We start from the raw sequence: 18,122 nt of genomic DNA, 5'->3' as shown, positions 1-18,122 counted from the left end.
GGGGGGGCAAGTGGTTAAGGCGTGTGACATTCTGCTACCACTAGCCCTGCACCATGGGGTCGCTGGTTCAAGGCCTACGTGGAGCAGTCGCCAGGTACTGGCCGTAGGTCTGTGTTTTTTCTCCTGGAACTCCGGCTTTCCTCCATCACCAAACCTGGCGATTGTCCTTTAGCTTTAATAGGACGTAAAACACAAACAAACCAAATTGTTATGAAGCAATATCTCATTGCATTTTCACAGTTCCAAATCCCTTCTGCAACAAGTTGTAAGGTAACCAGTGGCAGATGGGTTTTTTTGAGTGTAGATATAGGTGGGACAAATATTACTTTCAAACCAAGGGTTCTCACATTTTACCTTTGCCTCGATGTGTTATTCTACCTTTTTTACCTTTTTGTTAATTGAATAAGCGAAATAACTGGATACGGAGTGATTAAAAGAATTGATTTGAATCAGAATGGCAAAGATGAAATATTAACTATTTTTAATGTCTGTGAGACAGGCTTTATTCATGAATTAGCCACTGCTCCGAAGACCCATTATTTCATGTCTGCAAAACAGGAAGTCTGCACTGTTCTGTGTTGCCAATTATCCAGGTTCTCCATTTAATGGTGAAATAAAGCAGGAAATGTATCGAGAAATGATCTCCTCCAGCGTAGATTTAACATCCCAGGTATTCCTGTTTGATGTTCCGCCTCGGGATAAATCATATGTACAACACGTTTCCAGTGGTACCTGTTTATACCTGTCTGATCAATGTTCTGCTACATTACCGGTTATGATATTAATTTAGATTAAATCCCATCAAACCTATGGATATTGTTGTGAGATTTGTCAGCATCCTCAATCCCAAAACTTTTTTAACGAAACTGTCAAGACAATTACTGACCAACGATCTGAACAAATTTTGCAATTATAAACTTATTGGTATGACCAAATGAAAAGACTTTGATCTAATAAAACAAAACAAAAATCATTTTAATTAAACACTTATTCTGATAATCTAACATACTGAGAAGACATCTCTACCTACTGTTAAGTGTTGTATTGATTTAGACGTCATTAAACAATCCAGACCAATCACCTTCTGTGAGCGATCCTTCAACATCACCCACAAAATATCGCTGACAATAGGCTGTAATTTACAGAGTAATCAATGTTGATTTTAGGGAAAGGCTGTTGACAGACCACTAAAAATTCGGAGGAATATCAAACTAAATACCTGTATACATCTATCGGGATTTTTATCTATCGAACAATTCAGGTGAAAATTGCATAGGTGTACATGCATAACTGTTTGCTGATCAGAGTGAACATGACACATCACTCAAAAAAAAAGTTTGCCGCAAGTAAACACTATATCCTGTTCGCCATATTTCCTTTTGAACCAGTCATGGATTTTATCTGTTTTGAATTATTATATGTTATCTTCGACATTAGCTACAAAAGTACTGGACACTGAGCGGTTATTATGTTGCCTTCCTCTGCTTGCTCACTTAGCTCAGTGACCATCTGAAATTAACGTGATCCTCATTTACCCAAATTTTAGAAATAAAATTTGAAATGCAATCAATTCCAACTCTATTTAAACAGATCATTCACTTCATTGTGTCTGAGTCACTGTGGTACATATTCTCTTTCATGTGTTTGAAAGTATACATACTTATATTTACATTTCCACTGCAAGTTCCTCTGTAAGCATTACCATAGGAAATTGCGTTCATAGGACTATGAACAGAATTGGATCAGCGTCATTTTGAAGCTTCCCCGCCCGCCTTGAATAACATGAGAAAACCCTTAGAAGCAAACATTTAGGTGATGTTAGGCTGTTTCATGAATCGCGTTTGCACTGACTACAGAGAAACTTTAATATGGAGAATAAAATTTACAATAAATTTAAGGATATGAAATTGAAAAGTGACGTTCAATCCTTATGAATCATGTCTTACTGTCCCACGCCAACTGGGATTCTGTTTGATTTGATCAATTATATTTAATTACTTCCTTTTTCGAAATTTTGATTGACATTACTAAATGAAGATGTTTTCCAGTTATTTTTTTTCTTAATTTGAAGACAACTTTTCTAGAGAACAAAGTCTGCTTTACAGAATTTTCTGCTTGAAAATAAGAAATTATTCCAGATCATTTCACACCAATAAAGTTTAAAGCATACAAACTTATAATTACTTGAATCTACACTGTTTACATTGAAGTCTGAATGATAAGATTTTGGACTACATAAATTTGGTTGTACAAGTTTATCTTTGTATATGATATTGATTTGGCTAAGGGCTCATAGAAATCATTTTATTTTTTTATTTTTTGAAAGAAAATCAAACATGTCTTTATCTAGGAGGAAGTCAATGACAGTCTTTATTAACTCATATTTTGACACCTTTGTAATTTTTGTAAACATATAGACTATATATTTAGTGCAGTTTAAATATGTGAATTCAGATATTAAACATATGGCTTATACACTTGTATATATTTATCATGGTTGCAAAGGTTATGCGTACGTATAAACATGAGTCATGCACATGTCGGCCATATTTAAGCATTTGATCATACACGCATACATTTTGCCGTTATACTCATAAACCTGCTTATATGTACTTATACAACTGTAAGATACCAGTTATAAATTGACCATTATTCTCATCAACCGACCTGTAATATATATATTACTCATAAACTTTTATACTCACAAACTTGATATATATATATATATATATATACTCACAAACTTGTTATATATATATATATAGAATATTAAGCGGTATATATAATATATATATATACTCACAAACTCGATATACACACAAATGTGTTACATTCATATATTTTAACCTGATAAACTCACAAACCTGTTATACTCACAAACTTGATATACTCACAAACTTGATATACTCACAAACCTGATATACTCACAAACCTGATATACTCACAAACTTGATATACTCACAAACCTGATATACTCACAAACCTGTTAAACTCACAATCCTGTCATACTCACAAACCTGATATACTCAAAAACCTGATGTACTCACAAACCTGATATACTCACAAACCTGTTAAACTCACAATCCTGTCATACTCACAAACTTGATATACTCACAAACCTGATAAACTCACAAACCTGTTATACTCACAAACCTGATATACTCACAAACTTGATATACTCACAAACCTGATATACTCACAAACCTGTTAAACTCACAATCCTGTCATACTCACAAACCTGATATACTCAAAAACCTGATGTACTCACAAACCTGATATACTCACAAACCTGTTAAACTCACAATCCTGTCATACTCACAAACTTGATATACTCACAAACCTGATAAACTCACAAACCTGTTATACTCACAAACTTGATATACTCACAAACTTGATATACTCACAAACCTGTTATACTCACAAACCTGATATACTCACAAACTTGATATACTCACAAACCTGATATACTCACAAACCTGTTAAACTCACAATCCTGTCATACTCACAAACCTGATATACTCAAAAACCTGATGTACTCACAAACCTGATATACTCACAAACCTGTTAAACTCACAATCCTGTCATACTCACAAACTTGATATACTCACAAACCTGATAAACTCACAAACCTGTTATACTCACAAACTTGATATACTCACAAACTTGATATACTCACAAACCTGATATACTCACAAACAGGAGTGGTAGTGTAGTGTACAGGAGTGGTAGTCTAATGTACAGGAGTGGTAGTCTAGTGTACAGGGGTGGTAGTCTAGTGTACAGGAGTGGTAGTGTAGTGTACAGGAGTGGTAGTCTAATGTACAGGAGTAGTAGTCTAGTGTACAGGAGTGGTAGTGTAGTGTACAGGAGTGGTAGTGTAGTGTACAGGAGTGGTAGTGTAGTGTACAGGAGTGGTAGTCTAGTGTACAGGAGTGGTAGTCTAGTGGTAGGACACCGAGCTCGTGACCGAAGGGTTGCGTGTTCGAGTCACGTCACGGCACTGTGTTGTATCTTTGAGCAAGATACTTAACTCTGCTTGTTCCAGTCTACTCAGCTGTAAATGAGTATGTTGGTGAACAGTGCTAGAATTGTTAAATGTTAGCTGTCAGCGCCGAAATGGCAGCTCCGGCTGTATGCTCCCCGGGGAGTTGAGAAAGTTATTGGCTGGTTTCAAAGGCCCTGTAACCACGGATAATAATTTGTGAACCACTTTGAGACAACCTACGAACTATTACTGGTTGTGAAAAAGCGGTATATAAGAACCTCAAATTATTATTATTATTATAAGAAAACTTAACTCCAGTGCACTAGTTGGCTTGTGCACTCGAGTTCACAACTATGTACACTAGCTGGAGTTCACTACAGTGCACAAGATTATCTTCTCTATCATGTAGCTATATATACACCTCAGCTATACATGATAGTATATACCGGGGTATATACAGTATTAATTACCTTGCTTTTCTGCTGATGCCAGGGAACTGACGGAGGAGCTAGGCTTCATGCCCTGCATCATGCTCCTCTCGAGCCCCGCCTTCTGTTGTCTTATCATCCAATCAAATTAAGCCAGTCACTTTCAAATTATAATCCAACAATTGTTCTAATGTAAAATCCTCTATTTCCATGGCAACACTCACAGCTCTGAATCTAAGCCATACCCAATTGTCTTAGATGAATCTGAAAAATATAATGAAAGAAATTCAACATAATGATTTTGTTAGACCTTGATCGCTGGCTAAATTGCTTAACCTTATAAGTATTAAATTCTCTTTTGGGTATTAGCTGAAAAACAATCCAATACCGTTAGCTTTTGTCAGTCTGGTACGGCACATACATTAAATTTACATTTAGTACATATTTTACCAGAAAACAATTTTTTAGAAATCTCTTCTCTGCATACAAATTAGTTTTTACATGTGTAAGTAAAATAATATTTATTAATATTTGCAAGTGATTATAAATCTACACTTGACAATGAAACTTTCCATTTACCTGATCAGTTTGGGTCTAGATTTAGTACACCATTGAGTCTAGAATTAAAGTTTGGCAGAGCACCAGAGGACATTCCACACTCCACAGGGCAGTACCTCTGTATAGGACCAATACAGTTCTAAACCTGTCCACAGTTAATCTGACCCATAAATCTATATTATACAATTATCGTCAACCTGTCACTCGTACCTGTAAATGTGTAAGTCTACAAAACACATTCAGCGCTAATGCTTTCTTTGTCTACACAAAACGAAAACTTTCTTTTGTCATATATAAGTACGATAACAAATAATACACCGCTTGCAATACATATATACCTGGGGTCCTCAGGACTCATTCTACCACCTAAAGCTTTGAATACACCATCTACCTTAACATAAAACAGAATATGACAGCTATCTATTATCTACCACATAAAAGTATTTTATTTCTGCACCGAAATCCAAACACAATTTTTTTTTTTATATTTTTAGATACACCCCAAAAGTTAAATATCATTACCATCAAGCATTTATCTATTTTTATAATGTATAAACATACAATACATTACACAAAAGATGAAGGTACTAATTGAAACTGTAGAGAAAAGTATTGCTATAAACCCAGTGCAACACCTTTCTGCTCTTAAGAGAATCACTCAAAGATCTGACATAACCAATGCCTACAACCTTACACATTACACTTGTGAATGGTGGTGAGTTGTCCCCCCTGAAACTCTGACTTAATTAACACAATCTAATAATGCAGAATTCGCTGAACCCTATTAATGCGGACTCTGACTATATATTAAACTAGATGCATGGTTATAATATAACGTTAAGCAATGAGTCATACATCTGACCTATATATATCCCTTTATGAGTTATAAAGCATGTCTAAAAATTTGCATTAAAAAAATATGTCTTCCTTTGTGAAGCTGTTAATCCTTTGAGTAATGGTTCTCTACAGAGCAACCCTTATTGATCAACAGGGGTACAGATTGACGTAGCTGTGCAGCATATAAGGTTATAATCAAAATAACATATCAGTTAGTGTTGTCACGATGATCGATTATAATCGATAACTAATCGGAAAGGCAACCGATTCCCGACAATCGAAATGAGATGTCAACATCAATGATTGTTTTCAAAACCGAAAGTGCGAGTTCTACTTTCATTTTCACTAAGAGAGAAAGGCATTACTATGTCATTTTACTCTTAAATATAACTTCTTATATTACCAATCATGCTATTTAAACATAATTAATTGCAAAAAATATAAATGATAACTGTTCATCAATAAAGATTGTTACGTTGAAATGGTATGATAAAAAATAAAGATACCAAACTACGCGAAAAAGTTGAAATTGCATTAGTAGTATTAATAAAAGGAAAAGCCATGCCATTGTTAAAAAAAGGATTTTTTTTAAGGATTATGAAATGGTAGACTACCCGATTAATAGTCGAAAATCGATCAGTTGACACTAACCGATTATATCCTATCATCGATGTTGAAATCACAACTGATTCCCAACACTAACATCAGTATACATGCATGCAGCCCAGAAGCAATTTCACATTCAAACTCTTAGTGCAGTTTTGTGTTGGCCTTGAAACGTGAGTCTAAAAATGGGGGAGTGTCATGTCATAAATACATGTTTACCATTATGTCAGTTTTTACTGAATGTTTTGATGAAATCATTTTGAGAGAAGTAGTGAACTCTGACCTCAACCTGTGACCTTGATTTCTGAGCTGGGGATACAAAAGTGCTAATTTACAAATGACCGGTGTATAAAATCTCCTTAAAATAGTTTCATTAAAGAAGAATGTTATGGACAAACATACGCATTTTTACCTCAAATGACCTAAACCTCTTCCCTTGACGTACCATATTTTAAAGCTATTTAAAATAGTATTTAAGGTTTCTTCTAACTCATTCACCCCTTAAGACACATTTGAACTCTTCCAATTCAAAGGTTGGAATTGTTTATTATGAAACCTCAGGGGTGAATGAGTTAAAAAAACATTGAAGAAGGAAACCGAAAACAAACCTGTATGGCGACGTTTGACCCTAAAGTATGATGTTGCTATAGATCAAAGCACATTTGGTCCTCAAAACTAGCATATGAACGAATTTTACAAATGAAAATAAACTTAAGGATGATTGTACCACTCACTAAATATAACCACTGAACTTTGGATGCATTCAATCCAACCAAGGACGGTCACTCCAGCCATCTGATCATGCTAAATCAAACCTTAAAGGTCACTAGCAATTGATTCAGTCTAGTTTCAACACAGAAAATATATTTCAACTTAATAAAAACATACAGAAGAGATCAAAGGAGGGGGGGAAGAACAGATAATCTTACAATATCAACTGATATAAAATTAAAGGTTGAGTTGAACTGTGTTGGGTAATGAAGATTTATATGTCAAACCCTGTAATAGAAGTCTATATAATACTTATTACTAGTACAGCCTCGTTACAATAGAGTCGGGCATGAAGTATGTGTCTCAATGAACTCACCTGACCATGAAATCAGTTCACAATAGAGTTAAATGTTTTGTGTCACTGTACATACCATACCATAGCCTGTATCGGTGATATGTTTTGATAATCATAGTTTATACATATCTGTACAACGCATGGTAAAAAGTTGACATTCGTACAAGTAGCTGAAATCAGCATGTTATAGCTAAGAATGTATGAAAAAAGGATATCTCAAAACTATATTTTGAACTAGCAATCATAAATTTAGAGAGGAAACTGGAAGATAGAACAAGTGATCATCAAAACATAAATATATATTGTGATATCAAATATAATGGTGATGAATTTCATTATTTTCTACAATGCCCCTTTCTGACAACGGAAAGGAAGTCATGTTTAGATAGATCTATATAAAAAAAAATCAGAATTGATGAATAAGTTAATAAAATAAATTTGAACATTATATATAATGAGGGGTGGTTTTTTTACCTCTTCTTTTTTTCAATATTATTTCATAGCAGCCTTTTAAATTTTACAAACGATGCATTGATTTTATTAATATTCAAAGACACTATATTAAAAACTCCAGTTATCAATATATATATATATATATATATAAACTTTATATTAATCCTAAATCTAAGTTTACAACAAGTATAAGAAGATACGACCCAGAAGAAACAGACTTATATTAGATGCATTCATTGTATGAGAGCCTGGCTACATGTCAATATCAAATTATTATATCCCCACCATCACTTAGACCATGTTCACTTAACAATCCTATTTTCGCCACATATAATTAACTTATTTCTCTTTTCAAAGTTTCTGTTGTTCATTGTCCTAATTACTTATTTAGCGGAACAGAACTGGGTCGATCGTCAGCCATCAGGTAGCTCAATTGGTAGAGTATCAGTCTAGAGTTTGGAGGGCCCCGGGTACGAACCCCGGTCTGGCAGTGCAATTTTTCCATCTCCTGTTACAGTGGTGCCTGTGACCAATCCTTGTTTCAAGCATTTGGTGTATGCTTGGCAATGGGGATACCCGAACCCAAGTTATAAATAGTTGTGTCTTCGGGGGCGAAGACTTAGAAAAGGGAGGGAGGAATGTAGCAGAACTGGAGTGGGTCGACCGTCAGCAACCAGGTAGCTTAATTGGTAGAGCATCTGTCTAGAGTTAGGAGGGTCCCGAGTTCAAACCTGGTCTGGCTGTGCATTTTTCCTTCTTCTGTTACACTTAATTTTTAAAACACATCAAATGGATACCGTATAGAATTTAAGGATGCCCATACCACTGCCTAACACTGGTACTGTACTTTTGAAACTCATTTTCTGCAATATGAATATAAAATCATTTCTGAACAGAAAGCAATAGCTTGTGGAACTTCTGAGAAAAACTAACAAGGATGAAATACTAAAGGAATATCAAGCTCTGAGTGTAAAACTGGAACAGAATCAGACCAGAGTTGGAACCCTGGACCTCGAATACTTTAACTGCTGCTCTATATATAACCAACAGATCTATAGCTATACAGTCAATGGTATATCGCTTAGCCTGATGCAAAATGTAGGAGAAGTAATTATACTCAGTGGAATTCCCTAGTGTTTTGGCTACTGGGACAAGGATCCTTAACTTAAATGGCCATACAGCAATCAATTAAGGCAACAAACATCTATGTATTGTTTATGAAATTGACTTTGTTCTTCTTCTTCAAAACGTGAAGACCACCTAGACCAATTTTACTGCTCCAGTATAGAAAGCAAGAAATATAAAAAGTTAAAAACAGATTTTTTTTTAATTGAAAACTGACAGCACCAATAAGGAACTATATTAACAAGAATTAAGAAAATGCAACACTCTTGGCATGAGTTACAAATCATAACAGTCATGCAATTGTCAACATATACATTACAAATTCCTTGGCAATTAGTTGCCTCTTTTTTCTTAATACTCATAATAGCTTTTGTATCTATATAAACATGTAAACATTTATTTATGCTTTTTTACCTGGTAATTGTTTTATGTCAAACATATAAATTCAGTAAAAAAAAAGGTATACCTTGTCCTGTGATAATTTTCTTTTAATCCTATTTAGAACAAAAATGATGATAATTATAAAACTGCTGAATTTCAGCATCATAATTGTAAAATCTAGCTGTCATCACATGTACACTGACCTAGTAAAACCATGTACCTCTTCTTTTATACTTGTTACGTGTTTAAATATCATCAAATCTATGTGTCATCTGACAATCTGTGTTGAGGTGTGCATCTGGTTCTCTTAAAATCCTCATAATCAGCTCCCTTTTCACCGTATTTCCCCTTACATTTGAACTTGTGACCCATCTAGAATGATGGGTGGTGTTGGGTATATATATGTTTAATATTAATGTTAAAACATTTCCTCATCCTTTTGAAATCCTTTGTGGATCAATGGAGATTAAAATAATGTATGGGATTATGAAGGTGGTTATATATATATAGTTGGGAGGGTCAGGTGCTGGTGAGAATATATATCGATTTAAAGACATGCATGGATTTGTAGTTCAGCTGACTTATAAACATCAGGTTTGACATTTTAACAATGTTTTGGTCTGCTGTAGTCTAGCTGACCTGCATAACAGTACTCAAAGACATTTAAAATAAAAACATCAAATTGTGATATATTCAAATACAGGTTTTTTCCCCCGCGAACAATTTAAAGGACCGGAAAAGTTTAGACGAATATTGTGTTTTGGTGGATGATTTGGAAAATTTCAAACACAGACTACAAAAATCTGACTAGTGCAGCATGCATACCCCTTCGACAGTTCCCTGAGTGATATCTTCAGAACTTAAGTCAACTCAGTGATCAACACACATACATAAGATTAAGTTGATTTATGTACAGTAATACATTTCCCGTTTGGAGGGAGATTGACTCCCGGTTTTTGACCCTAACATTGAGCATTAACTTCAACCAGTGAATTGATGCCATTAACAAGTGCTATTTGTTCCCAGTAGGGTGTACACATACATAAACAGATTTTATTTAATTATTTTTTTAATTCTGAGTACGCATGCATATCTCCCCTATGGAAATTTCAAAAAGTTGGCTAGTATGCATATTCAAGAATTAATTAATTATATACCAATAATTCATTACTCCGAACTGAATTTCATGTCTTACCTATAATTTTATATTTAAAAAATCCTTCTAAGAGAGGTGCATAAATGTATATGTACATGTAACTGTTCTGTTTCACTGTGTCTTGAAAAAAGAGCGGATCACTTCGAAAATTTGACAACTTAAACTTGTCCACACTGTTGGAATTACTTCTTTGCCCCATATATATATATATATACTCTAAACAAACTGGACATATTAAAAATGTTTTACAATTATATTATATATAGAAAGGTCCAACATTCAAGTTAATCACATGTCTTCATATCTTACAAACATGCAAACAAAAACAGACTTTATTGAATGAATGTTATAAAGAAGGGAAATATGCATGTCCATATTTGGAATTATTTTATATATAGACCAGAGACGTATAGACTAAGATTATCAAGTGTGCATGAATTCAATCGACATATGTATATATATATTACTATCGGTGAAAACTTACTTTTTTACTTATAGGTAACTTATACACAATTATGTAATTCCCGATACAGCGCACGTTTCCATACGTAGAAAAAAATATAAATAAACAAACTTGACAGATGTCCAGATCTTACAATAAAAATATATCAAACAAGAAATAATTGGAACTTTAAAAACTGATAATTTTGTCCGTTATTTCCTTCAATTCACATGACACCTCAATAAAGATAGTTGTTAATAATAGATGCATGAATATGTTACCTAAATCATCATCAACGACTCACCCGTGGTGGCTCTTTATGGCAATTAACGCTGTGTGATGACAGCCACTTCCAAACAGGTGCCCGTTTCAGACGTACGCCATATTTGTTGGTATCACGTGACCAAATCAAGTTTGCACTTGACAACTTAGACGCTTTCACATAGCAACTATACAACAGGACACATATATACACTTTCCATCGCGTAGATCTTTATTTGAAGTCGGTGTTACGCAGCGTGTTACGATGTTTCTAAATGTGTATTGAACAATAAACAAGACAATTAGGTACCTGACCTTGTATGATACATTCTAGGCCTAACCTACATAATATAAATACTGGTGTAGTCATATGTGCCTATAAATATGAAAAATTATATAGTAATATACTTTGTATGCAAATGGTTTTTGATAAAGCATGTTTCCTCCCCTATTAATAAAATATATAGTTATTAATTACTTCTCTGAATTACTAAACGCAGACATAGAATTACAGAACACGTTTGATCACTGGCTTGATATATTCACTGTTTATAATAACGGTTTTGGCTTTATATTATAGGCCTATATTTGCCTCATTTTCGATGATTAGTTTAAGATGTATTTCTGTGGCTATAAATCACAAAACAACAAATGTTAGCGCTTAAGTATTACCAGCATATGACACACTGTTTTTAAACTCGGCCTACATGCAAATGTGTTTCAGACCATTAAGTTTAGTTTTCCATACTGGGTGATACAGGTGTTAAAGACCACAGGAGTTATCTCTCTTACCATGTGATCAGAACCTCAAACTAATTGATAAAGTTATAATTAATAACCGAAAAAAATAGCATATCAAAATCAATTTAAGTTTGTTTTTATTTTATCCTTTATGGCATTCAATGAGCATGAACAATTTAAAGTATAACAAGACCAGCTATCACTATGACTTCATATATACATATATCTGCAGTATTATCAATGACTAAGGTAATTCGGTGGTACATCATATACTAAAAGACAAATACAAGATATTGGTTTTTATTGACTTGACAAAAATTACACTAAATATATAATTGGTTTATAGGAATCTATATCCATGGTAGTCTACATATATCGGCTAATTTTCATACAATATCACCTTGACCGATATTGCATGATTTCAAACCCCCAAAAATGACTAACCTTTGAATTTGCCAAACAGGGTTGAATGAACATTTCTGCAATTCACATACTACTACTAATAATAATAATAATAATAATTTCAACTTTATTTAAAGAGTGTTACACATTTAGTACAAGACTAATCTTCCATGCGGCCCTCAAACACATATAGTACATGAATGCATAAAGAGATTACATAAAACAATGATATGATATAACTACAAACTACAAACACAATTAATTAATGAGATTACTGTAAACTGACTAGAATTACATGTGTTGTAATGTCTATTATTATTATTATTATTATTATTATCTTCTGACTGTTATATTATTCTTAATTTGGTTTGGAAGATTATTCCACGACACAACACCGGTATAGTTGAAAGATTTTTTGAAGAATTCAGTGTTGTGTCTTGGTATAACTAGATTATTATGAGAAGTAGATCTTAATCCATAGTTATATGTATCATGGCATAGACTTAGGTTAGATTTAATGTAGCCTGGTGCTAAATCATTAAGTGCTTTGTATACTTATATACAAGTATGATATTTAACTCTGTAATTAAAAGGGAGAGTATCACATTCTTTAAAGAGTTCAATGCTTGGAGTTAAGATGGGCTTATTTAGTACAATACGTATAGCCTTTTTCTGGATTTTAGTGATATAATTTCCTTGTTCAATTGTTAAACCATTTCCCCACACAATAGCAGCATAGTCCAGTATTGGCAATATATAGGCGTTATAGTAAACTTTTCGGGCTTCTTGATTCAAATAGCCTGCCATTCTACGCAAAAGTGCAACAGAAGTTGTTAATTTGGAAGATACTTGTTTCACTTGGGTTACCCAACTTAGATTGTTATCAATATACATACCTAGAACCTTTTGACAGGAGGAAGACGCAATTTCGTCATTGTCTACTACGAAACGTAATGGATTTAGATTTGCAAGTTTATGTTTGCTGGCTTATTCAATTTCATGTTATTATTCACACACCATCTCACTATATGATTTAGATTATCTTGGAGATTATCTGCAATAGCAGAGGAGTTATCTCCTTTCAAATGCATTGTACTATCATCCGCATACATGTCAATCAAACAATTTTGTACATATAATGGCATATCATTTATATATATAATGAATAGTAACGGCCCAAGTATTGAGCCTTGAGGAACACCTGACCTAATTACTTTAGGTGAAGATGAAATATTGTTTGATTTGACAGATTGCACTCTATTTTCTAAGTATGATGTTAGCGTGTTCACACTGGTGCTAGAGATATTTAGTATCTTAAGTTTATGTAGAAGAATGTCATGATCCACCAAGTCAAAGGCCTTTCTTAAATCAATAAACACTGTACCAATTACTTCATTATTGTCAATACCCTCAATCCATTTATCAATTAGGTTAACTAGGGCAGTCTGACATGAGTGTTTCGCTCGCAAGCCTGATTGCGAGCTATGCAAAAGGTCATACTTCAATAAATATTGATATAAGTGATTTGAAATGTCTCTCAAACATTTTGGATATAGTAGGTAGTAATAGCTATTGGTCTGTAATTATCTAGAATATCCTTATCTCCGCCCTTGTGTAGTGGTGTCACTCTTGCTATTTATTATTATAAATTAAACAACACAAATAAAAGACTTAAACGCTCTTTCTCTATATCTTTACCGTTCTTTGGTGGGAGAAAGAAAACCTCTAACTACAGAAAATATCATTTGTCTCGACTTGATTTCAAAAGTGAAAGACGTCCTATCATCAGAAGTTAATTCGCGCTGCTTTGCTCCGCTCGGTAAAACTTGAAATTGTTTATTATTGAAACCGAGAGGTATTTGTGGGTGAATAAACAACCCAAGCTCGACGTTTTGATACCGAACACCAGTTATTTATTGTAGATAAATATTACCCTCTATGTGGCAGAAGGCGTTACAACATGTCAAGCTCATATATATATATAGTCTGTACACGTATTCAACTCTCACTTATAGTCTTGTCAGTCGTCGTTGACGTCGCTCTCTCGTCTACGTATAGCCATGCATGCAGTCAGATAATAGATATATACTGATGTCACACTACTGACCTCTATAGCGGACATATTATACTACAACAATTATTATACAACATTACAAATAAATTTGATAAAATTCAATCCTGCCACATCATTACATATTCAGAAATATAATATTCCCTTCTTCTTAGTTCAATTTCTACCCTGAAATAATACCGAAAACAATATTAACCCTGATCGGCCGCTCGCCAATGAAAACAGCGTACGTCTACGTAACAATTCTCATAGGCCACAATACTTGCCTCGCTTTCAGAAAAGATTTAACAAAGTAAATTTTAACTTACTTAGTAGTTTACACGTACATATATAGAAGAAATACAACAAAAATAGGTTATTATTTTTTCCTTTTTTTCTGTTGGTATTCATCCCACTGTGAACTTTTAAATAGCTGCACAGGTCGACCACGGAATTAGGTTAGCACATCATTCTTTCATAAGAAAACCAATTTTACTATCCCATGTTTTCTAGAAGGTGGAAGTGGATACACGGAATTAGATTGTTATCTAAGTCCGTGGGTCGACATAGACGAACCACGTCCATCTAGTTTCGTTAGATCAGAACAGAAATTGCTATGTTTATAAGCGCTTTAGCTGTTGTAGCACTAAGTCTTAAAAAGTTAGTCTTTTGCTAAAATATTTGTTAAAATCCACCTAGGACATCTTAGAAAACATCCTGTTTCTGGGTTTTTTTATTGACCACCTTTCAGAACTGAGCAACATATAGGAAGATACCAATGACGTTCTTCCTAAAGATCCTGATACTTATTTTGTGGTGAACTATTGATGACCTTGTGCAGTTAAGTCACATTTAACAAAATGTTAACCACAGTAGACCCACGTCGTGTGGGATTTAAGAATATAAAAAGGTCGCTTATTATAAAATGTTTCCCGCAATCGTCTGCTATTCCATCTTCCACATCTGCAGTAGACTTCTGATTTTGCTCATGAGATATCAACAATTTTTTCCCTCTATCCTGGTATGATTTCTGGTAACTCCACGGTGTATCTTGGTTAATTCGTGGTGACTTAACTGTGTAGCTTGGTTAATTTATGGTGACTCCACGGTGTATCTTGGTTAATTTATGGTGACTCCACGGTGTATCTTGGTTATTTTTTGGTGACTCCACGGTGTATCTTTGTTAATGTATGGTGACTCAACAGTGTAGCTTGGTTAATGTATGGCGACTACACGGTGTATCTTTGTTAATGTATGGTGACTCCACGGTGTATCTTGGTTAATTCATGGTGACTCCACGGTGTATCTTGGTTAGTTTCTGGTGACTCCACGGTGTATCTTTGTTAATTTATGGTGACTCAACGGTGTATCTTGGTTAGTTTCTGGTGACTCCACGGTGTATCTTTCTTAATTTATGGTGACTCAACGGTGTATCTTGGTTAATTTATGGTGACTCAACGGTGTATCTTGGTTAGTTTCTGGTGACTCCACGGTGTATCTTTGTTAATTCATGGTGACTCCACGGTGTATCTTGGTTAGTTTCTGGTAACTCCATGGTGTATCTTAGTTAATGTATGGTGACTACATGGTGTATCTTGGATAATTTATGGTGACTCCACGGTGTATCTTGGTTATTTTTTGGTGACTCCACGGTGTATCTTTGTTAATGTATGGTGACTCCACGGTGTATCTTGGTTAATTCGTGGTGACTTAACTGTGTAGCTTGGTTAATTTATGGTGACTCCACGGTGTATCTTGGTTAATGTATGGTGACTACACGGTGAATCTTGGTTAGTTTCTGGTAACTCCACGGTGTATCTTTGTTCATTTATGGTGACTCCACGGTGTATCTTGGTTAATTAATGGTGACTCCACGGTGTATCTTGGTTAATTAATGGTGACTCCACGGTGTATCTTGGTTAATTTATGGTGTCTCCACGGTGTATCTTGGTTAATTTATGGTGACTCCACGGTGGATCTTGGTTAATTTATGGTGACTCAACTGTGTAGCTTGGTTAATTTATGGTGACTCCACGGTGTATTTTTGTTAATGTATGGTGACTACACGGTGTATCTTTGTTAATGTATGGTGACTCAACAGTGTAGCTTGGTTAATTGATGATGACAATGGTGTATCTTGGTTAATGTATGGTGACTCCACGGTGTATCTTGGTTAATTAATGGTGACTCCACGGTGTATCTTGGTTAATTAATGGTGACTCCACGGTGTATCTTGGTTAATGTATGGTGACTACACGGTGTATCTTGATTAGTTTCTGGTAACTCCACGGTGTATCTTGGTTAATTCGTGGTGACTTAACTGTGTAGCTTGGTTAATTTATGGTGACTCCACGGTTTATCTTGGTTTATTTATGGTGACTCAACTGTGTATCTTGCTTAATAAATGGTATATCTTGGTTAATTTATGGTGACTTTACGGTGTATCTTGGTAAATAAATGGTGACTCAATGGTTTATCATGGTTAATTTATGGTAAATTGGTCTTTCTTACATAGACGATTAACATTATCTGGCTATATTATACTGTGTATTAGGCCTAAAACCTTTGTTCTGATATTGATTTCCCGGTATCACAGTGCAATATCGTATACTAAGTCTTCCAGTGGTTCTTGGAATGTTTAAGATATCTGTGAGCTGCCTGCTTCATAAACCAATCTTTGACGAAAGTGTATATCCGTCTCATTCTTGCCTGGATTGTGAAACTGTCTGTCTGTTCATCCTTGCTTGGAAGTCCATATTGAGTTGGAGCTTTGATGAGGGCGATAACCTTGACTAGTATGCCTTAGTAAACACTGCTAAAGGCTATTGAGCAAAATATTAAGTTTGCTTATAATAAAGTGCTTCCTGCAATTGCCTGCTCTAAAACTTTTTACAGCACATGTCTTTCAGTCCTAGATCCCACACGCTCTTTGAGAATTTGCGAGTCTACTGTGGTTAACATTCTGTTTAATGTGACTCAACTGTAAGTGAACCTGTACACCGAGCGTAGCGTATTTCCTCCCCTGTAATAGTATTCTACGGATCTATCTAGGGCAGTTGACAATTAGGCCAAAATTCCACTGGCTGGGTGCTGCCCTAGACGTTTTGGGAAAACAGTTTCTTCAGATTTAACCATCTTAGCGCGCAATCGATCAGCCCAAAACTTTTCTGTTCTTTATAGATTTAATGGCATGTTTGACCTCTTGTAGTGCACGATTTTACAAGTCCCTCAAAGCTTTGACGGGAGGTAATATTCATTTGAGAGCACTATCAATGACCTTGTGAGTGATGGTGAGAGTTGCATGGTTTATTGCTCCTACTGGTGGTCAAAGAAAACAAGAGGCCCAGGGGCCTTAATAGCTTACCTGGTATTTTATTTTTCAATTTAAAACCTGCTGAGTACCATTCAGGTTTATCAAAGGAGTACAAGTAACAAAGTTGCATCTTCCATTTATAAATATTCAATTCCCTTTGCCCAAAGATTCTCTAAAACAAGTTTGGTTAGGTTAAAATCCCTTCAACGGTACAGAAGGAGAAGGATCTTTAATGTTTTCCTCTATTTCCCCTAATGGGCCCCACTAATCTGCCCCAAAGAAGGGGAATCCACACACCTCAGTTTAAACAAAATTGAT

The 18,122-nt window shown here is 34.7% G+C and overlaps 1 protein-coding gene across 5 annotated transcripts in view; it reads right to left on the bottom strand.

The window, feature by feature from the left end:
• Positions 1 to 11,428, bottom strand: part of LOC110457542 (tubulin polyglutamylase TTLL7-like) — a 50,554-nt gene extending 39,126 nt beyond the window's left edge. For 4 of the 5 annotated variants that reach the window (XM_021508867.1, XM_021508870.1, XM_021508871.1 and 1 more), the window contains exons 1-2: positions 11,342 to 11,428; positions 4,456 to 4,677 (exon numbers count right to left, since the gene is read on the bottom strand). In XM_021508867.1, the coding sequence (XP_021364542.1) occupies positions 4,456 to 4,552 (97 nt within the window). In that variant the 5' untranslated portion in view covers positions 4,553 to 4,677; positions 11,342 to 11,428. Of the gene's footprint in view, positions 1 to 4,455; positions 4,678 to 11,318 lie in introns of all 5 variants that reach the window. The other variant, XM_021508869.1, reaches the window with a different exon arrangement.
• Between the last annotated feature and the right edge of the window lie 6,694 nt (positions 11,429 to 18,122).

This window comes from Mizuhopecten yessoensis, unplaced genomic scaffold (genome assembly GCF_002113885.1).
Source record: "Mizuhopecten yessoensis strain PY_sf001 unplaced genomic scaffold, ASM211388v2 scaffold9207, whole genome shotgun sequence".
Lineage (NCBI taxonomy): Eukaryota > Metazoa > Mollusca > Bivalvia > Pectinida > Pectinidae > Mizuhopecten > Mizuhopecten yessoensis.
This window is presented reverse-complemented; position numbering and strand designations above follow the sequence as displayed.